Source organism: Oratosquilla oratoria, chromosome 1 (genome assembly GCF_046742065.1).
Source record: "Oratosquilla oratoria isolate Oo_2021 chromosome 1, ASM4674206v1, whole genome shotgun sequence".
Classification (NCBI taxonomy): Eukaryota; Metazoa; Arthropoda; class Malacostraca; order Stomatopoda; family Squillidae; genus Oratosquilla; species Oratosquilla oratoria.
This window is the reverse complement of record NC_134777.1, coordinates 27,867,997-27,891,743: the sequence shown is the minus strand read 5'-3', so window position 1 is coordinate 27,891,743 and position 23,747 is coordinate 27,867,997. Positions and strand designations below refer to the sequence as shown.

At 36.0% G+C, this 23,747-nt stretch overlaps 2 protein-coding genes across 3 annotated transcripts in view; one reads left to right on the top strand and one right to left on the bottom strand.

Annotated features, from left to right (window-relative positions):
• The window catches only part of LOC143027647 (inter-alpha-trypsin inhibitor heavy chain H4-like), a 191,203-nt gene that overhangs the window by 57,250 nt on the left and 110,206 nt on the right, over positions 1-23,747 (top strand). Inside the window, exons 8-9 of the mRNA XM_076189048.1 lie at positions 410-542; positions 9,753-9,907. Coding sequence (XP_076045163.1) covers positions 410-542; positions 9,753-9,907 — 288 coding nt within the window. The remainder of the gene's footprint in view (positions 1-409; positions 543-9,752; positions 9,908-23,747) is intronic.
• Positions 10,519-23,747, bottom strand: part of LOC143032426 (uncharacterized) — a 71,482-nt gene continuing 58,253 nt past the window's right edge. Inside the window, exons 3-5 of one of the 2 annotated variants that reach the window (XM_076197199.1) lie at positions 13,354-13,493; positions 12,971-13,225; positions 10,519-10,682 (exon numbers count right to left, since the gene is read on the bottom strand). In XM_076197199.1, the coding sequence (XP_076053314.1) occupies positions 10,609-10,682; positions 12,971-13,225; positions 13,354-13,438 (414 nt within the window). In that variant the 5' untranslated portion in view covers positions 13,439-13,493 and the 3' untranslated portion in view covers positions 10,519-10,608. Of the gene's footprint in view, positions 13,226-13,353; positions 13,494-23,747 lie in introns of both variants that reach the window. The other variant, XM_076197190.1, reaches the window with a different exon arrangement.

The window sequence follows — 23,747 nt, the reverse complement described above, 5'->3', positions numbered from 1 at the left end:
GTTGAGGGCAGGTATGATAGATTGGAAAGTAGGAGATGGGACCCCATGATTGTTGCTCCTATCCTGTGTACTGAAATTAGGTAAATACAAGCTACTAGAACAACTCTCCAACATAAACATATAAAACTCCACCACAATCTCTTCAACACAAACATCAACTAAAATCCCCAGACATAACCATGTGCTCACCCTCCCTACAATCAACATAGGAAACCTTGCAGGATCTCCCATCAGGTCATTTACGAATAAGGATTACAATAGAACTAGAAGAAAATACAATATATATTCAGGAGGACATTCATAAACTAAAAGATAATCAAATTGGCAAGAATACACAGAAGATAGAGATAAAAAGTTAAACCATCATGGTTCTCTCAGATAAAATTTTATGTTTTGTTTCTTCTTGCAGGAAGTGGAGGAGTTGACAATGAAAGTTTCTTTAAAAGATACAGAACCTATCACAGACTTGACCATCCTGAAGACTCCAGGAAATGAATTTGAGTTACCCACACTCTTAGACAAGGATATGGAGATTGAAAAAGGTAATAGTAAAAGTTTGTACCTACTGTATAATTGAGCATGGCACATGTAAAACTATTACTCTCGTGGTGGACTTCCATTCACTGTACCTTAATTCAGGTTTTCCAGTCCTAATTTCTGGTAACTGATGTTATTGAAAAATTCTTCAAGATAACACATACAGGCATATTATTCTCCTGATGGTATCCATTTACTTTGGTTCAGGTTTTCCACATATTTAATTTCAGATTAACTTTTACTCTTGAAATAACTAAATGTTCTGTGGTGATGTGCTGGCACCATAATCCAAAGCATGTGGGTCTTGCATTCTCCTAGCCATGGGTGAGTCCCACAGGTCCATCTGATTTCTAGCAGTGAATGTTACTTGATCCAACAGTGCAAGTGCATAGGTCAAATTAAGATGTACAACACCTACAAACACAAACCAATACACAAAAAATTGGAGTTGTAACCAACACAAGACAACCCTCACACCCACAAACACACCAGAACATAACACACCCTAAATATACTACAGGTAAATATTAATGGACTCAGTAAGAAACAAATAAAACTGCTCCTTTTCCTACATGAACACAACATATGCAGTGCACTCATACAAGAAACAAAAGTGACACCACATATTACTATTACCTCATTCACAGATTACACAACAATAAGAGAACATAAAACACAAAGGTGGACACAACCCTCTCTAACAAAAGATGAGACACTAGACAATCAATCAGACACCATCACTGAAATAATTACAATCCAAACACAAATAAAGAAGACAACCTAGACTATCATTAGAAAATTAGCAATGGTCGCTGTAGATATTAACAAAGCTTTCAACAAGGTCTCCAGACACATACTAACCAAAGAGATAATTAAAAAAGTTATCCATACCAATGACAATAAGTGGTTAACCAACTTTTATAACAGGGAGACAATGTAGATTAACTAAAAACAACCAAATCTCAGGTATAAAAAGGCTATACAAAGGAGTCCCTCAAGATGCAATACTTTTCCATTACTTCTCAACCTCTTCACAGGAGATCTATAAATTCCTGAACCAGAATTAAGACCCACTGTTTTCTCATATGCAGATGACTTGACAATAACCCAATAGTATAGTAAATATAATATAGCAGCAAAGAACACTCAGACCTACTTAAACAAACTGGAGCAATGGCTCAAAAATAACAGAATGGCAGCTTTACTCCAAGATATTAACAGTAACATTGCTCACTCCAGACAACCATGAATAAAACATACATCCCCATACTAAAAGTAAATAACCAAATCCTTCCATTTAAAAGGAATCTGAAAATTCAGGAGCTAAATTTTGATACATATATGACACCCAGTCCACATATTACATACCTGACAGCAAAAATCAACACAAAAACAAACCTATTTAAAACCATCACTAGCACTGACTTTGAACAACAAAGAATAATTCTAATATAACCACTCTAGAATATGCCTTTGCAGCCTAGTTCCCAATAATCAGCAAATCAAACACAAACAACTTACAAACACTGCAGAATGAAGCACTAAGAGTAATAACAGGATGCACCAAAACCACCCCTTATTGAATATCTATATAAACTAAAATTCTCCCGATAGAACATCTCATGAAAATAAAAGGAACACAATTCTATGCCAGAACCATAAACATCACATAACTTGATGTTAGGAAATCACATGGCCCAATTGAAATTGCAAATTGGAGGATACTAAAAGAATGTAAAAAAGAACTAATGGACAAAATATACAACATAATAAGTTGCTCACTCAAAGAAGGAAAAATACCAAAAAACTGGAAAAATGCTAATATTGTACCAATATATAAAGGAGGAAACAAAGAAGAACCAACTAATTAGAGACCAGTCTCCCTTACAAGCACTGTTGCCAAAATTTGTGAGAAAATTATCAAGAATAGGTGGATAAAACACTTGGAAGAAAACAATATAATAAACTTGAGACAATTTGGATTCAGACAGGGAAGATCATATGCTACAAATTTAATCTGTATCTACTCAAGACTAATATATATAATACAAGAAAGAGATGGATGGGCTGATTGTGCTTTCCTAGACTTACAAAAAGCCTTTAAAGGTCAGATATCAACAGATATTCCATTCGCTAAAAATCATCGTATTGCTCGAAAAAGTACTTTTTAAAAGCATACAAATAAAGTTTTTACCTATTACAGAAGAATTTATTCAGAAAATTTACTTTTAATTGCGCCTCGCATACCACTTTTCCGAAGTCTAGATATTCAGAATAACAATATTGTTTGTTTGGCAACTGTGACGTCACGAATGCGGAATTCCCCGAACCTTTCCCGAAGTGCACGGGCGGAATGTTTCGAATAGCAGACGACGCAATGAAATGAAGACAAAACTGTTTTTTGCCAAATTTGATAAGATGTAGATGGTGGAATTAGAATACTGTCAGTATGTTTTTTTTATGTACATTAAACTGTAAATACAAAAAGTTATGGAAGTCTTGATATCTGACCTTTATAGGTCAGATATCAAGACTTCCATAACTTTTTGTATTTACAGTTTAATGTACATAAAAAAAACATACTGACAGTATTCTATATAATTCCACCATCTACATCTTATCAAATTTGGCAAAAAACAGTTTTGTCTTCATTTCATTGCATCGTCTGCTATTCGAAACATTCCGCCCGTGCGCTTCGAGAAAGGTTTGGGGAATTCCGCGTTCATTACATCACAGTTGCCAAACAAACAATATTGTTATTCTGAATATCTAGACTTCGGAAAAGTGGTATGCGAGGCGCAATTAAAAGTGAATTTTCTGAATAAATTCTTCTGTAATAGGGAAAAACAATTATTTGTATTCTTTTAAAAAGTACTTTTTCGATGATTTTTAGTGAATGGTATATCTGTTGATATCTGACCTTTAACAAAGTACCACAAAAATTATTTAAAAAATTGGAAAACATAGGAGGGATACAAGGTAACCTACTAAACTGGATGAGAGTGGTACTCAGAGAAAAGTGTTCAGGTTGGGAGGGGATTAGTGGAGTTCCACAGGGATCTGTATTGGCTCCAATAATGTTCGCTATTTATATGAATGATATGGATGAAGATGTAGAATGTTACATGAGCATCTTTGCAGATGATGCTAAGTTCTTGAGGAAAGTGAAAACCAAAATGGTTTGTGAATCACTACAGAGAGACCTAAATAAGGTTTGGAAATAGAGTCAAAAGTGGGAAGTAGACTTCAACATTAAGAAATATAGCATAATGGAGTTCGGAAAAAGTAAAAAAGGAATATCAGGACAATATACAATTGGAACAAAGTGAAGAAAGTGGGATATGAAAAAGACCTGGGAGTAATTATCTCAAATTACTTGTACCCTGATAAACAAATAAACCAAATTTTTTTGAGAATATACAACTTGCTAAGATCAATAAAAGTGGCTTTTACCTATTTAGACAAATAAATGGTTAGAAAGATATTAGTCACATTAATAAGGCTAATAAGGCCTAGACTGGAGTATGCTGCGACACTATGGTCACCCAGTACAAAAAAGAATAGAAAGAAAAAGCAATGTTATAAATGATAAATTTTATTATTTTTCAATTGATGAAATGAAGGGCAAGATGTTTATAATGCCCCTGTGGAATAATATTTAATCAAGAGCACCTATGAGAAAAATCAAATATACCTTAATAATGGCAACTTGGAAAATATGATATTAAAACTACCAACTCCCCCTTCATGCTATATTGTGAGACTCCACCATCTTGCTTCTCAAGTCAACCCCTAGCCATCACAATCCACCCCCCTACACTATTCCTCTAATGGAATCCTGAACTGGAGGTTGGGAATTTTTCTCATTCTCTTATATCTAATGGTCCTAGTCTGTGTCTCCATCTGAACATGTCCTAGTGATAACACGGATGGGTGGAGCTACAGTACACTCTAGAAAAAATGCAATTAAATGAAAGTAATATTCATTTAAAGTGTCTGGCCTTACACAAACACAAGCTCTACCATTCTCATAAAAATTATTGACTGCTCTTAACAGCTTTCCTCGTATCCCATATATCTGCAATACCTCCCATAGTGGCTTCCTGTCTACCATGTCATAAGTCTTTTCCAAATCCATAAAGACCAGAAAAACATCCTTACCTTTTGTTAAAGCTGTCTCATTATCTGCCTTAACACAAAAATCTGATTCATGCAACCCCTACCTGCCCTAAACCCACACTGTTCCTCTCCTAATCCTCTTGGTCAAAACCCACCCATAAGCCTTCCCAACTACACTCAACAAACTGATCCATCTGAAACTACTTCACTCACGCTTGTCCCATTTTCCCTTGTAAAGTGGAACTATACATGCACTCCTACAGTCCTCTGGCACTCTACGCTCTTTTAGACAAACATTAGACAATCTCACCAGCCAGTCCACCATCACTGTCCCTCTCTTTTTTTTAGACACTGCATGACACCCATCTAATCCAGGTGCCTTACCTGCTTTCATCATTTTGATAATTGCTTTCACCTCATCTTTTCTTATTTCTCCCTCATTTTCCTCATTCATCACTCATTTTCTTAGTGCCTCCCGCTGCAGCTACTTTTCCCTCCCTATCTTCCTTCATTTTTAATAGCTCCCTAAAATACTCTGTCCATCTTTTTCTTAATGCCGACCCTTCCATTATCATCTCTCCATCTGCACCTTTTACCTTTTCTTCTCTACTTGACTTGCCTCCTCTTCCTATCTTAATTTTCTCCCAAAACATCTCTTTATTACCTTCAAAATTTTCTGTCATACCCCCTTTTCACATCTCATCTTTTTGCCTCCTTTATCTTATGTCTTATGCTTTACATCTCTTCCCTTTTCTTTGTACCTCTCATATGATTCCTTCATTGTATTTTGCAACCAATCTATGAATACTCATTTCTTCTCTTCTTCAACCTTATTTGCTTCATCATTCCACCACTCACTACTCTTCCTTTTATTTCCTTTTGTCCTCCTTGCTCTACACATCATTGCACACCTTGTGACTCCTTCCCTGAAACATCCCCATTCCTATTCCACTCCTAGTTCTATTCTATCTTTCACTCCCACTCCTCTCTCAGCCTCTTGTACTCCTTTTCATTCTCATTATGCAATTTACTGTAAACACCTCCCTACCTTCTATCTTTTTCCTCTTTCTCCATCTATCCTCCACTGTCAACTTACCTACCACCAAAAAATGATCTGATATTCCCCCACTCTCTCCACAAAGAACATGTACATCCAAAACTCATCCTACTCTTCTCCTCATTACCACTATATAGTCCATTATAGCCCTATCAACCACCCTTCCATCCACCACCCTCTCCCATGTGTACTTATGCTTGACTTTCTTCCTAAACACTGTATTTGCGAACATCAACTCCCTTTCTTGACACATCTCCACCATCAACTCTCCATTATGATTTTTTCCTGGAACTCCACACTTCCCAACCACTCTGTCTATTTGTTCACCTCCTACTCTAGCATTGAGATCTCTCAACATCACTACATTGGCATTTTTCTCTAAACCCTCTATGCATTCATTTAAATCTATCCAAAAAACCTCCCTTCCCTCTACACTCATCTCGCTACCAAGGCCATATGCACTTACAAAGATCCACATCTCCCTTCCCAGTACATTTGGCAACATCAGCTGCCAAATGTACGATGCATCACACTACTTGCATTGTAAGATATAAAGTCACTACTGTATTACTTGTTCTCTTTTACTCTGAGTAATTATAAACACAGAAAAGATAATCAAACAATTCACAGAATCTGGGGGCTACTCATGTACAACTACAAAAAATGTATAATCAAGATGCTGATGCCAGCATCATGTACCCACTTACTTGCCCCTCTTGACACCTACGTAGGTGTCATCATACCAAAGAGATTAATTAAGACTGCCATTGTAACAGTGGTTGTACAGACAGAATCTACTAGTGCTCTTGTATGTCTTCCTCTCACCCAGTCTTCCATGATCAGCATAATACTTGGGAACACTTTATTTACATTTATACAGGTGGGTCAGTTGCCTGTTTCCCTGTTCGCAGTATCAAGTTGTGTGCCTTGGCTCACCACATTGATAACAGATGATCTGCCCTGGTATCTTTTCACATTCCTTTGCCATATGTCCCTGCCTTCCACATTGAAAATATCTCCACTGCTGTCGAATGCCTTGATGGATATATTACCCATCCTGATTGGCTCTCCACTTGTACTACTTGTTTCCTCCATTGCACAGGTCTGCCAGTGGCTAGATAGCCTACAGTGAGAATGAGCAACTCAACTTACCTAAATGATGGTCCTCTTTGCTGCTCTAGGACAGGCTGACGAATGACGATGTCACCTTTAACTATTTCCTCACTACTGATACATATCTAATCCTATTTCTAGCCCCATCCATCATCCATCTTTCCTCTCTTTTCACTTCTGTCCCTCACACCTTTCACTCCACAGTATCACTAACCAGCACAGTAGTGAAATTATGTGAAAGGATTGTGAAAGATTAATGGACCAACCATCTTGAAAAAATGAATATTCAGACAGACAGTCAGTTTGGCCTCAGATCTGGAAGGTCATTTGTTGAACCTTTTAAACTTTTACTTGAGCATGATTGATGTGCTGCAAGAGAGAGGGTTGGGTGGACTGCATGTTGGAGGATTAAAAGCCAAAATATTAGACTGGACTAAAGACTTTTTGAAGGAAAAATGCTTGAGGACAGCAGTAAAGAACAAGATGTCAAGCTGGAAAGCAGTAACAAGCAAAGTTCCACAAGGTTCAGTGCTTGCACCAATAATGTTTCTTGTCCATGTTAATGACCTGATGGAAGGACAAGCTATGTCAACATGTTTGTAAATGATGCAAAAATCATGAGAAGAGTGAAAAATGAGGACTGTAGAATATTACAAAAAGATCTAGATACTAATTTTGCTTAGGGCCAAGGATGGGAAATGAAGTTCAATACCAAAAAATGCAAAGTATTGGAAATGGACAATAGCAGCAAAAGGCCATCCTTAAACTATTCCTTGGGTAGCAAACACATTACAAAAGCAAAAGAGGAGAAAGACTTGGGAATGTTGATAAAAGACAACCTGTCACCTGACAAGACATATCAGCATGACTTGGGAGTGACATATGGACTACTGCAGAAGATTAAAATGGCATTCCATTATATGGATGAAGAAATAATGAAAAAACTTATCAAAACCCTAATACATCCAAGACTGGAATATGCATCAGTAGTATGGTCCCCACACAGAGCAAAAGATATAAGCAAAATTGAGAGAATACAAAGGGCAGCAACCAAACTACTCCCCAGCCTGGCAGATATACCATATGAGGAAAGACTAAAAGCACTAGGTCTATCAACTTTGAGAGATCGAAAAGAAAGAGGGGACATGATCCCAGTATTCAGGTCACTAAAGGATATACAGGTACTCCTCGTTTAACGACGACAATTGGGACCAGCGCGCCGTCGTTAACAGAATTGGTCGTTAAGCGAAAGTGTATACATATACGTACATGTACTGTATGTACAATGTCCAGCAATACATGTATCTTTATTTTCGTGTATTTTCCCTCTTTTATACAGTACATTAAAGCTTTATTTACTGTTTATTTACAGTGGATAGGTTCCTGAAATTACCGTATATGACCAAATCCGCGTATGCTGACATTCCATGTTGAATACCGGGGTATTTTTTTAGTTTCGACCATGGGCGCAATATAGCAATAGAAATTTAATTATCAATCTTGTAAATTAAAATGTATCAACGTAATATGCAATTTTGTGGGCGGAAATGAAAGTAAAAAATACCATGCTACAAGAAAATATGTTAATGAACGAAGTCGTCTGCCAACGTCTCTCACGACGACGACAACGAGGACGAGCCGGATGACATTTAATTTGCAGATAATGATTTATCAAACACAGGTTAGGTTAGACGAATTTATCATCCTTTCATTTCTTCGACATCAGCATCTATCATAACAAACATGGTGTACCATTTGTCCGACATGACTTCGTTACTTACGAAATTTGTTTTAGCACCTTTTTTTCACTCACAAAATTGCATATTACGTTGATACATTATAATTTACAAAATTAATAATTAATTTTCTATTGCTATATTGCGCCCTTGGTCGAAATTAAAATTTACCACTACCGGTATATAATGTACCCCAGGTAGTTTTTGCAGCTTGCAGGATGGTAATGTAGACCTAAGCTTCAGAACACTTTACCTCACAGGTAATATCCACCGTACAAGTTCATTTATAACATACAAATTTGCCTCAGCCAACTTAATTATCGTACACGACGTCGTAACTTCGGGAGATTTACGTTAAACGAATGTCATAAAGCCCGTCGTTACTCCGAGTTGTCGTTAACCGAGTAGGTCATTAAACGAGGAGTACCTGTAGATTGCATTGATAGAAGAGATCTCCTGATTATAGATGGGAGGTCTTTAAGAAAGACCACATGTCAAAAAGATGTGAAGAAATATAGTTTTCCACATGGATGTATAAAAATGTGGAATAGCTTAGATGATGATATATCCCAAGCTCAAATAATCAGGAGTTTAAATATAAATATGATAATAGGAAATCAAAGATATAGATATATTGGAACCATACATGAATTTGAGTCTAGGTATGTTAGAAAATTAGAGAACAGGAGACAGGAACCAGCAAGCATTGCTCCTTTCCTCGATACTACATTTAGGTAAATACTTGCACAAGGTACTGACACCGGCCCCCATGGTCCCCTCGGGCGATGCCATGCCCACCTCAGTCTACAGGTGACCTCTGCCCTTGTGCCAGGGGTGCCAACCTTACACACATTCACACCATAAATTGAATGTGATAATGGGAGAATAGGTGACTGAAGGATATAAAGAATTATAATTTCTATACAAATGTGTAGAATCCTGGAATAGCCAAGGAGATGGTATAGTACAGTTTTAAACTATACCTGAGTTTAAAATGAGTTATCATAGTAGAATAAGAAACAGAACCCCATGAATATAGCTCCCTTCTAGTATACTACAATTAGGTAGATACATTAAGATAAATACATGTCAGAAGAGATTCTTGTGCAATTTCATAAGTAATTTTTCAGTAATGGTTGCTTTGTTCTCTTGATTATACACATGATAATGTTTAACATATTTGTTGGCAGGTTCATCACTCCTGGCACTTACATATGAGTCCAAGGAAGAAGTGACAATCATATACCAGTGGAGTAACACAGGCGTAGGAGAATATTCACCTTCTAAAAACAAGCTTTCACTTGCATATGATCTACAGAGAAAAATTGATGGTGGAGAAGTAAAGGTAAACAACATTTTGCACCATCCATATTTTCTTTGTTTTATTTCATTTTATACTTTGACTCAGCCACCCCCTAATAAATAAGAAAGAGCCTTTGGTATATATTTCTATTACAATGTACATACATATGTGTATATATATAATGGGGGATATCTTAAGCCTACATTGTGCAGTGAAGTAAAAGGTAAGTAGGAGGCCCCAGAAGGATATCAATAAAAATTGAAATGAAGATGACTTCTTGAGTAATCAAAATCAACACATAAATTACTTGAAATACTTACTAACAGAAACAATAGTCTGATCACTCAACAATACAACTCATTAGATTGAAACAATACTGGAACTTAGGGACTATGAAAGAAAATTGTATTTCCATTTAGACTATGAAGAAAACAAACTTTAATGAATAAACACAAAAGCATCATTCTAATTCTAATGTATATATATATATATATATATATATATATATATATATATATATATATATATATATATATATATATTTTTTTTTTTTTTTTTATATATACATGCATATACCAATGCTTTTTACCCCTTACAAGGGAGGTAGCCAAAGTCAAAGGCATAATCCACTCCTAACCATTTCATCCCCACATACTCCACTCCCATTCACCACCCTTCCCTCCCTCTTTTCTTGGCTCCTCTTGGATGATGGGTAATCCCTGCATCTTGTCCACTGCCTTGGGTCATAAGCAATGTAGCAGGACATAGCACATCCACAGCAAGGATGCTTGATTAATTGGTGACCACCATTCTCTGTCTCATGCAGAAAAAGAGAAGACAGGGAGTAATCACTTTGGCAGCATCAAAATACCACTCACACATACTCCCTCACCCCCCTATCCTCCACCCATTGCCTACCATGCATCACAGCATTATCCATACACAACCACCATTCTCCACTCACCCCTATCTTTTGTCTTCTTCCTTCCTCAATAGGCATTCCCCTCTTTCCCAATGCCACTTTTACCCCATCCATACATCTCTATCTTTGGGTGCCCCTTCATGTTCACTCCTTCCACCTCTGCCTTCCACATCTCTTTTACTAATCTTTCTTCACTCATTCAATCTTTGTGCCCAAACTATCCCAATACTCTTTCATCAATCCTATCTTCCAACTCCCTTTCCATCCCGTTCTCCTCCTCACTTCATCATTTCTCAAAATATCCAGCCTGGTAACCCCTACCATACTTCTCAGGCATTTCATCTCAAACACATTTAAACTACTCTTTCTCTCTTCCTCTCTCATGTTCCATGTTTCTGCCCCATACAGTGCTCTCAGCACAATCACTCCTTTGTGGTAATTATTGTTAGGGAATTGCATTGTTTACCTTAAGTTACGGCGATTTCCCTCAAGACTTGTTTAATTTTGATTCAGGAACCTTTCTTGAAACTGCGAACCACACTATCGTAACTTTAATTAAGATACAGTTAACCTCCCCTCCCTCTTTATTTTATTAAACCTATGATGTAATTTTGGTTTATAAATCGGGAACTTTGAGAATTTGCTTAAAGTATAAGTTGTCCCATGGCTTCAAAGCTTTTATGAACTTGTAAGAGCCCCTGCCGAACGACACTGCATTTCGTCAACTGAACGTCAGATTACCTTCAGCGCAGGTACCAGATGCTTCTCTCAAGAAACCTCGGCTTAGGATTTTTATGGTTCTCATAGGAAGCCATCAAAATTTCACTTCTACTTCAGACCTATTGTCTGAGAACGCAACCAAGTAAGTTCTCAGACATTCTTGTATTTGTTGAGCCACAATTACCATACCTTCATACAAGACACCAATTGGAAAAAGTGATCACATACTAATAGAACTAGAATTAAATGAAGAAACAAATATAGAAACTAATGAAAAACATAGATAATGAAGACTAATGTACAACAAAACAGATTTTGAGAAACTTAGAAAATTCTTTCAAGAAGCAAATTGGAAAAAAATTAACAATGAAGAAACAAAGGTGGAAGAGAAATGGACAATTTGGAAGGAAGTCTGGCTAAGTATGTACCTAGACAAAAACAGGAAAGGGTATATATAAAATCATGGTATAATAAAAAGTGCAGTGAGGCAAAATACAGAAGAGATGAAGCCTGGAAAAGGTGGGGGGAAAAACCTGAGAAATGGAAAATATTCACCAAACTAAGAAATGAATCTGTAAAAATAAGTAGAGAAGAAAATAGAAATTATGAAAAGGACATAATAGATAAATGTAAAGATCAACCCAAATTATTTTATAGATATGTAAACGGCAAGCTAAAAAATAAACAGGAAATACTTAAATTATGTCAAGGTAATAGAGAATACACAGAAGATATATAGAAATGGTAGATATTATGACTAAACTTTTCAAATCTGTATTCACTAAAGAGGAAAAAATCTACAAAACTGTGATCAAAGAATTGAAGTAAGATTTCCTCCATTGAAGAAATTAAACATTACTCAGAATGAAATAAGGAATCAAATATTAAAGGTCAGATATCAACAGATATACCATTCGCTAAAAATCATCATATTGCTCGAAAAAGTACTTTTTAAAGGCATACAAATAAAGTTTTTACCTATTACAGAAGAATTTATTCAGAAAATTCACTTTTAATTGCGCCTCGCATAACACTTTTCCGAAGTCTAGATATTCAGAATAACAATATTGTTTGTTTGGCAACTGTGACGTCATGAACGCGGAATTCCCCGAACCTTTCCCGAAGCGCACGGGCGGAATGTTTCGAATAGCAGACGACGCAATGAAATGAAGACAAAACTGTTTTTTGCCAAATTTGATAAGATGTAGATGGTGGAATTATATAGAATACTGTCAGTATGTTTTTTTTATGTACATTAAACTATAAATACAAAAAGTTATGGAAGTCTTGATATCTGACCTTAAAGCAATAGAGAGCATTTTTTGTTTTCGAGTAGATAAGCCAAGTCCACTTCATCTTTTCTCCATTAACCAATGTTCTACAAAAATAATGATAATGAAAACTTCTTTCGTCTTCTTTTTTGGGAAATGTGAAATCAGAACTAATCTGAAATGGCCCTCTACCTACTGCATCCGTTCTAAATGCATCAGACAGAATGGTTGGCCAGTTAGCAGGATCTAGTGGTTTAGAATAAATGGGAGGCTGCTCAGAAGTAGATGATGCCTTCTGTGGTTCTGGGAAATGTGGTGGTTTTGGTGGCAGTACAGCTTCCTGGACAGATCCTGATGAATGTGATGGCACTGGAGCATCCTGTTCAGGAAGTTCAGAATATTCCTCTGGCTTGCTGTCTGGAGCTCCAGTACATTTTAGAATTGATCCTGTAAAATTACAAATTTCCTTAGATGATTAGGCGTTAGTCTAAAATAATACTCACCATTCAGAAAACATAATAAAACCAAACTTTAATATGTTTCTTTAAATTATTAAATAAACAATAATGAATTACCTTTTTCTTTTGACCATTTTTCTTCGTCAAATTTCTTTTTCTTTCGTTTCTCTGCTCCACTGAGATAAATTCGTTTTGATGCCATTACGGGAATGATGATTGGCGAGTCTTAGAGTCTAATGTAGGCCTAGCACAGAAATCTGTTATGTGAAAACCTTATAAATACATGGAATCAATTTTACATACACGATATTCGAGTAGAATAAATATGATTATTTTTATCAGTGTAGGCCTAACACAGATATCTGTAAAGTGTAAACCTTTTAAATACCCCTTAATAAAAATAATTCTACATACACGAAATTCGGGTAGACCTGAAAAGTGAACAGATGGGTGATTGTTGAGCCTGTGGTTATCTTAATATTATATATGAACTAGAGAAACGGACCACACAACAAACGGAATAGAATTAATGTATTTCTGTCACTTCCTTTTGAGCTAACCTCGGTCCTGCCATCTAGTGTTTTTTTCATTAGGTAGGTGAAGTGAGAAAATAAATAATCATAATTTTGATAATAAAGAAATAAGCGAATAAATGAATAAGGGATTGGATAAAATATAGATACAAAATAAACAAAATTGAACATATGAACATATATGAACATTGAATATTGAAAAAGGTGGAAAAGGTAAACATTCCATAGAATACAAACATTTCCTATTGTGCATAATACAAATATAATAAAAGGAATTCCAACTTATAGTCACAGAACACACAAACTTACAAATTTACACTATTAGAAGCTAAGCATGAAGCGACCAAAGAGTAAACAAGAATGCTGGTGATGCCAATTCCAGTGACAAATAAAGCCAAACAATTGGACAAAGAATAGTAAGCTAATGGCCAAAAAGAGTTTGTAATCAACAATTAATAACATCTGTAGCCATAAGCCCTAGCTTAGTGAACACATAAATTAATAAATAAAGCCAATTAATGCTTACCATATTATATCTTTAGATTAAATAAGATGTAGATGATTTTTAACAAGATAATATTTTTAGCAGACGATCAAAACATTTCAAACAATAACAAACACTGCAAGAGGCATGTTGTTTATTTGCGTCGGCGGGCGGGAGAGGCACAGGCTCATATTTGACCTTCGGTAGCATTACCTAGCCATTGGGCCGGCCGGGGGCCCCCTGATAGGTTGGGGGCCCTAGGCAATCGCCTATACCGCCTATAGCTAGAAACGGCCCTGCAAGGTACTAAAGATATTTCAAGAAGGTGAGCAGGAAATAGGGAAATAAATTGAAGAAATATATAGACTGGGGAAATACAATATAGACAAGACCAGACCAATTGAGGTTAAATTCAGGTCACAAACGACAGCAGAGAATGTCTTATCAAAAACAGGAAAACTAGCAGAAAGTGATCAGTACAAACAGATATGGATAAAAAGAGATGAATAAAGAGGAAAGAGAGGAAGAGAAAACAAAAAGAATTGAAGCCAGGGAAAAAAACGAGAATAGAACAGAGTCAGACAAAGAGAAATTCTATTGAAGTGTAGTGATATGAAAGTTCATAGGAGAGAAAAACCAAAAGGGAAACAGAAAACAGGATGGAGGTAGCAGAAAATTAGAAGTGTCTTTCACAAATATAGATGGATTAAGGGAGTGTCGCATCACTTTATAGAGTAGGTGATTTTTTTTTTTTTTTTTTAATATGTGTAATGAATATAGGTATAAATACCTCTTACATTAGTGTGTAATTCCTCAGGGTATTGTGTTCCTCCCTTGTATATATATATATATATATATATATATATATATATATATATATATATATATATATATATATATATATATATATATATAATATATATATATATATATATATATAATATATATATATATATATATATATATATATATATATATATATATAAGGCATAGTGAATATTTAATGAAGATAAAGTGAGCTCTATTGAAGCACCTAATTATTTAATGGAAAATCCTTCCACATCATTCCACTTGGTATGAAATGAAAGCTTAAAGTCTGGGGAACAAATCTTATTGAATACATTTTTTCAAACTAATACCTCTGATTTTTTTTTTTATTAATTTGTTTATCTGAATAATTCATAAATGCTGCAAAATTCATGTTTCATAAGTAAAAAAAAATAAAAAAAAAAATTATTTTTTTACTGTAGAAAATAAAGAGTATGATGTTTACTTTCAAATGAAATAAAAATTACAAAAATCCATAAAGAGCAACCAAAGATATTACAACAGAAAGAACAAAAACAAACTATACAGGATGGGGGGTTTAAATTTTCACGACCATTTTTAAAAGCCTTATAGTCCCCACTATCTGTCCCTTTAACCACATTTTTCTTCTATTTTATCACTCGCTCTCATTTCCTGTCTCTTCTTTCAAGGGCAGACTTATGAATATAAGTGTAGGATTCCCCATGAAGAGGAACAACAAAACCGTCTTCATAGTCGACATTGTAGTCTAGGATTGCTTGGGCGACACTGAACTCAAGAATGTTCCTGTTGGCATTGTTATACTTGGAACAATAATGCCAGATTCTTGAGTCTAAATGTTCATTCGGGTTTTGTGTTTTTCCTAGCAGACATGCAGATAAAATCTTGTCAGATGTTAGTCTCCTGTATTCGTTCCAAACCTTCTGACGAAGTTCCCTTGGTAGTACAAAACTGACTTTCATGGTCTTGTGGGATGGTATTGGCTTGTTGTTTGCTATTGCTTTCTGATAAAATCAATAGCTGTCAGGTGTCTTGGGGCACAAATGATGTCGAGGATCAGTGGTGTGGCATGGGTGGAGGAGTTGTAAGGTGGGCGTGGCTAGTAGAGGCTTGTGGAGTGCTGAGTATAGCTGTGATCCTTTCCTCTTTGTTTTTCCTTCTTGTTTCTTTATCAGGGACTCCCAGGCCCTCTCTATATTCTGCTGCTTCACTCTCTTGTTTCTTGTTAATTTTCCCATGATCACAGCAACAACACAGGGTGGGGAATCAAAATTGTGGCATATGGTGAGAGTACTGATGCCCTGTCTTTGTGGGCATTGCTGGTGGGAGGAATTGCCAAATATCTCCATAAACACAATTCTGTAGCAAAAAACGAAATAGCTATAGAAATGTTGAAGCTATTTCAATATACAATTTTTTTTTTTTATGCAATGAGGTTGCCAATATTTTATCTGTTTTATTCTGTATAAAAAAATAGAAACAAAATATAGTTGCATAACTTTGTATGAGTGTTGCCACCATCATAGAGATTATTTTGAAATGTTTACCTAAAATTTGCTCATGTACCAGATGTTGGGACTGGTGAAGTCAGAGAAGTTCTCAGACACCCACTGCTGGGTTTTCCTGGAGATGTGACATGAAGCTGTGTCCTGCTGCCACATGTATGGTCTTCCCACAGCCACCCTCTCCACTAAGCACTTGACAAAAGTGGACAACAACTCAGTATAGCCATCTGAAGTGAGTCTGAGTCCCTCTTCAAAGATGTGAGGCAGCATGATGTGGCCTTCACTGGAAACACACCCAAAGACCATCATAGTTTGAGGGAACTTGGTCTTCATAAGATGCAAGACTTCGTGCAGACTGTAGGCTAGCCACCTGTTGTTCTGCGCATTGTGCATCTGTTCCTGGCAGAAGTTCTTCTCGTCTGAGAAGAACCAGAGCATCCCCGGATTGACTGGGTGTTTGACCTTGTTGAGGAGTTTCTTGGTTTTCATACAGCAGTTCTCTTGGGCCTTGGCAGTGAGTAGTTGGCCCTTGTGCCTCTTGTATGAGTAGCGAAGATCCTTGTTCAGTGCTTTCTTCATTGTTGCCACTCCGACACCCATCTGTCTTGCCAAGGTCCTCATTGCCTTACCTGGGTCTTGCCACACCTATTATTTTTGCTGCTTCTCAACAAATTTCATTGTGTGAACAGAGTCAGAACACCTGCTATGACTCCTGCTAGCCACTGCCTCCACATCTCCGTTGCAATTCTCCAGGTCATATCTCACGGCCTTCACGGTATTCAAGGAGCACTGAGCTGCAGCTAAGATTTATGAATTTATTAATCTGGCATGAATCATCATGGGATAGGAGGAAAACTTTTAAGAGCAGTCAAGAGTTTTTACAAATTGTTAGTTCATCCACATTTGGAATATGCTGTTTCCACATGGTCACCAAATCTCATTAAAGACATTCACAGATTGGAAAAAGTACAACAGCAAGCCACAAAACTGATTCCAAATATCAAAAATAAATCATACAAAAATTGACTAAAGGATATCAATCTGTTTTCCCTAAAAAAGTGTAGACTCAGATGTAGCTTGATACAAGTCTTTAAGATTCTAAATGGAATTGACATCAAAAGTGACAAAATTTTCACACTAAATGAGAATCCGACAAGAAATAATGGTCTCAAACTGTCAGGAATTAGATTTAATTTGGAAGTGTAGTTAATGAATGGAATATACTTCCTGCAGAGGCAGTACAATGTTGTTCAGTTCAAAGTTTTAAGATTCATTTAGATAAACACCTAAGGAAGATGCTATAATGACTGCCATTTATTTTATATTATTTGTTTATATGTTATTATTTGTTTGTTTATTATTATTTGCTTGATTTTAATTTATTATTAGTTATCTATCAATTTATTATTATTTACTATTTACCTGTTTGTTTATCATTTAACTATACCTATGCATTTATTAATTATATTTATTGTTATTTGTATTATTATAATTTTTATTTATTTTTCTTTTATTTATTTATTTATCATTATTATGATTTTTTCTGCATCCAACCCAGTTATGGACCAAAAAGTCTCCTGTTGACATGCTCCACCTTTGTAATCCTTTGAGTAGTAGAGCTTTTGTTAGAATCAGAAATGGAGAGTGAGTGGTTTGAGGTAAAGGTGGGACTTTGCCAGGGATGTGTTATGTCACCTTGGCTGTTCAACTTATACATGGATGAGGTGGTGCGAGAGGTAAATACAAGGGTAAGGGGTCAGGGATTGGAGATGGTTAAAGAAAATAGAGAAAAGTTGGATATAAGCCAGTTGTTATTTGCTAAAGAAAATGGAGAAAAGTTGGATATTAGCCAGTTGTTGTTTGCTAAAGAAAATAGAGAAAAGTTGGATATAAGCCAGTTGTTATTTGCTGACGACACTGTACTTGTAGCAGGATCAGAGGAGGGATTGAGGAAGCTAGTGATAGAGTTTGGGAAGATGTGCAAAAGAAGGAAGTTGAAGATAAATGTAGGTAAAAGTAAGGTAATGAGATGTACAAGGGGAGAAAGTAGCAGCAGACTGGAAGTGAGTATTAAGGGAGACTGGAGGAAGTGGATAGTTTTAGATACTTGGGTGAGAATGTGGCAGGAAAGGGAGGAATGCAGGTAGAGGTAAAATGTGGATTGAGAGAAGCAAGTAAATGCCTTGGGGGATTAAAATTTGTAATGAGAAATAGACATTTGGGTATGGATGATAAGAGGGGATTTTATGGAGTGATTATGCCAACAGCACTGTATGGGGCAGAAACATGGAACATAAGAGAGGAGGAGTTTGAATGTATTTACCTAGTAATATTTTACTGGATGAGAGCTATGGTTGTAGTGACCCACTTTTGTATCTCTCAGCATCCAGTTTGTTCTTAAAATCTTGTATAGTTTTGGCACTCACTGTTTCCCCATTTAGTTTGTTCCAAACATCAATCACTCTGTGTGGGAAGCTATTCTTTTTCAAATCTCTTCTGTAACTGTCCTTTAGCTTCTCATGTCCTCTTGTTTCTCTTATCCCCCATTTTAATAAGTCATCTCCATCAAGAACTTCCATCCCTTTCATAATTCTGCAAATAGTTAGCAAATTGCCTCTTTCTCTTCTCTGTTCCAGTGTTGATAAATGTAATTTATCTAATCTTTGTTTGTATGTCAAATTTGATAGTTCACATTTAAGTTTATCTTAACCAGGAACATTATTCCTTCACCTTGTTTCTTCTCCCTATTTCTAAGCCAATGATTATATAATCCATGACCAACACTGGTACTAGTGGATCCCTTAATTTTGTCTTCACAGTTCCCATTACATCTGGTTTTGCTTCTGCCAGGTAATCGTTTAGTTCATTTAATCCCGAGATTAATCCATCTATGTTGGTATAAGCTAATTTTAATTTTCTGTTCCCTCCATCATTATCTGAACCTTTCGTTTGTTTTTGTTTTTCCAATATATAATTTTTTCAGTCTCATATCTAACACTCTCCAATAGAACTGTGTTGCCTCAGTCTTTGTTCTTTTCTCAGTTTTATTTTAGCTTTGTTGTGGCAATAATGGGAGAGGACATGACTTACTTTCACTCTGTGGAAAATTTTGGTTTTACACAGTGAAGAAGTAGTTCTGGGCTAAAAAGTTAATAGAACTGATCAGAGGCAATGAGGAGCTTGTAGAGAGTCCAACATTCACTCTCCGACTTTCTTTCTCTTTGGTAGTTGTGCACCCATAATATTTTTCTTTTAGCTTTAACACTATTCTCCTCATCTTCATCTAAAAGAAGAACAATTACAGTAAGCTCCTTTGCACAAAATTTTCTTGGTGCTATGCCAAAGTAACAGCTGCACACCGACTGAGTGCATCCTGTATGGTGTGAACAGTGACATTTTAACAGAAAGTAAACAGAACATAATTGTATGAAGATGAATAGTATAGTGTATTTACCTAGTTGTATTTTACGGGACAAGAGCTATGCTCGTAGTGACCCATTTTTGTATCTCTCCGCATCCAGTTTGTTCTTAAAATCTTGAATAGTACTCACTGTTTCCCTGTTTAGTTTGTTCCAGACATCAATCACTTTGTGTGGGAAGCTATTCTTTTTCAAATCTCTTCTGTAACTGTCCTTCTTTAGGTTCTTCTCGTGTCCTCTTGTTTCTCTTCTGTTCCCATCTTAATAAGTCGTTTCTATGAAGAACTTCCATCCCTTTCATAATTCTGTAAATGGTCAGCAAATAACCTCTTTCTCTTTTGTCTTCCAGTGTTGATAGATGTAATTTCTCCAATCTTTGTTCGTATGTCGTATAGTGTGAATTGGTCCTGGTGCATTTTCTAATGTGCCTGACGAGCATGATTTGTGTTTTCATTATATTTTGAATTGTCAAGAACTTGTAATTTAAAATAAAAATTGCTCTAATGTTATTAAAGAAAAACATTGAATTGTACTCTATCAGTTGGCAATGATGAGTTAAGCTACCTGAATGCCCTTACACCCTGAAGGGAGAAAGAAATCACAGTAAATGATATGACACATGGGCAGCCACAATTAGCATGGAGGACAGTACATTGGTGAATATTTACCTCGGTCTTTGATAAATAGATACATATATATTAATATCATGTTCAATTTATATACTATAGGTATAACATTATATAATAAGAAAAGATGAAAATCACAGTGCTCAACAAAAGAAGTACCCATCAAGAAAGTTCATCAGAACAGTTATCTGGAGTTACTGTGTGACCACCTACCAGAGGCTTTCAACTGCACGGAGCCAAGGTGTTCCAAGAGGATGGTGCCCCTGCTCAAACCACAAAATCTGTGCATCATTGCTTAATAACTGCCTGATACCTTTTTATAAAGGACCTTCCAGGCAACAGTTCCAATTTAAACCCAATCTCTGGTACATCATCAAGAGCTAGATAGATAGATAGATAGACTTTATTTGGCAATGAATCAATATACATGAAGTGCAAATAATGACAAGAATACATAGTTCGGAGTAATAAATGCAAATTGCCGAGGATAACACAAAAAGCATGTACACTTATTTCCATTGTGGTCCTCATCAGATTGTTATTCTACACTAAGTCACACTGACAACATATGTAGGGGGTTAAGGGAACAGAGACAATCATGAGTAATACCAGTCAGGACACATATGACACAAACATTGTTATAGTTTTGCTAATATTACTAAAATGTTTGTACACATAGGAATATTGAGACCAAAAATTTGAGCACCATCATAAAAAGGAACATTGCGTTAAGCAAAGGAACAACAAAATAATGTTACACTGTAACAAAACAGTATGAGTGAGTACTGTATCAGAGTAGTACCATTAATGATATACTGCATTATTCTACAGCTGTATCAACATGTATGAGTGAGTACTATATCAGAGTAGTACCATTAATGATATACTACAATATTCTACATCTGTAGCAACATGTAGATATAGTGAATGCTACACTGCAGCTAGGGTCACCTATTAATTAAATCTAACATTTAACCTGAATCTCAGGACGGAGTGGGCAATTAGTATGAGCACTAGGGAGTAGTACATTATAACCTGAAGCACCAGGGGACCAGTACTTGAATGAGTAAAACAACAAGGAGAACGAAGAAAAAGGTCAGATCATAACTTGTCGGACCCTACCTGAGACATATACCATATTATGACTGGCAAAACAAAGGTGGAAACCAATTTGTAAACATCAATCATCGTTATACTAAACTAAACTTCTGAAGAACAAAAAAAAAAGGGGGGGAGGTCAGAACAGTTATGAATGAACGCAGATTTGGATGGTATTCCTCATGGAATCAGGTAACCCTCACTAAGCTAGTAGTACACAAAATCAAGGGTGTTCTCTGTCCATAGCTAAGACATATAGTAACCCTTGACTTTTTTCTTGAAGGTAACCTTGCTATTTGACTTCTTAATGGACACAGGTAAAGAGTTCCATAATTGAGCACCTGTGAAGTGAAGACTGTTTTTGGTGAAGGGACCTGCATAAGAGACTCTTGACTGTTCCGGGTTCGGTTCTCAGCCGATAATGTAAAATTACAGCTCACATATAAGGGAGCAGAATTATGAACGACATTGTAAACCTGGTTTAGTTTCAGCTGCTGGACACGATATTTTACAGGTATTTACCTAGTTGTATTTACCTAGTTGTAATATACGGGAGGAGTGCTATGCTCGTGGTGACCCGTCTTTGTATCTCTCCGTATCAAGTTTTATCTTAAAATCTTGTATAGTGTTAGCACATACTGTTTTGTTGTCTAATTTGTTCCATGTATTTATCGCTCTGTGTGGGAAACTGTTCCTTTCAAGTTTTTTTCTATAACTATCCTTTTTCAATTTTTTTCCGTGTCCTCTTGTTTTACCGTTGTCCCACATTAATAGGTCGTTCCATGCTAAAACTTCCATTCCTTTCATTATTCTGTAGATAGTTAGCAAATCTCCTCTTTCTCTTCTTTGTTCCAGAGTTGGTAGGTTCAATTTGGATAGTCTTTGCTCATATGTTAGTTCGGCGAGTGTCGGTGCTAGTTTTGTTGTCGCTCTTTGTAATCTTTCTAGTTTCTTAATATTCTTTTTGGTACTGGGTGTCCAAAGTGATGCTGCGTACTCGAGTTTTGGTCTTATTAGTGTAGTATTTTCCTTATCATTTCTTCGTCCATATAGGTAAATGCCACTTTGATTGCTCTCAATAAGTTGTAGGTTTCTCCGAACATCTTGTTTATATGCTTATCTGGTTTCATGTCCTTTCCAATCATCACTCCAAGATCTTTTTCATAGTTTGTTTTATTTATTTTTTCTTCCCCAATTCTGTAATCTTTTGATATTCTATTTTTACTCTTTCCAAATTCCATTATGCTGCATTTCTTAATATTGAATTTTACTTCCCACTTTTGAGTCCAATTCCATATTGTGTCCAGATCTTGTTGCAATGAGTTGCAGTCCTCTTCCGTTTTTACCTTCTTAAGTAATTTTGCATCATCTGCAAAAAAAATTATATAGCACTCCACGCCTTCATTCATGTCATTAATGTATAAAGCGAACATGATCGGGGCCAGTACTGATCCTTGCAGGACCCCGCTTTTTACTTCTTCCCAGTTCGAGAATTTTTCTCTAATTACAACTCTCATTTTCCTCCCAATCAGAAAGTCTTTCATCCATTCCAATAATTTTCCTCTGATGCCACCTTTTGACTCTATCTTATTTATTAGTTTCCTATGAGGTACCTTATCGAATGCCTTTTGCAGGTCCAGAAAAGCACAGTCTGCCCATCCATCTCTTTCTTCTATTATGTCTACTAATCTTGAGTAAAAGCAAATCAGATTTGTTGTACAGGATCTCCCTTGTCTAAATCCAAATTGATTTGGGTTCAGTATAGATTTTTCTTCCAGGTACTTAACCCATCTGTTTTTGATCACTCTTTCACAAATTTTTGCTATTGTGCTTGTTAGTGAGACCGGTCTGTAGTTAGATGAATCTTCCTTATCACCTCCCTTATAAATTGGTACAATGTTTGCTTTTTTCCAGTCCAATGGTACTTTTCCTTCTTTAAGTGATGATTTAATTATATCATATATTTTGTCAGTTAATTCTTCCATGCATTCTTTCAGTATCCAGTTTGCTATTCCGTCTGGGCCATGTGATTTTCTGAC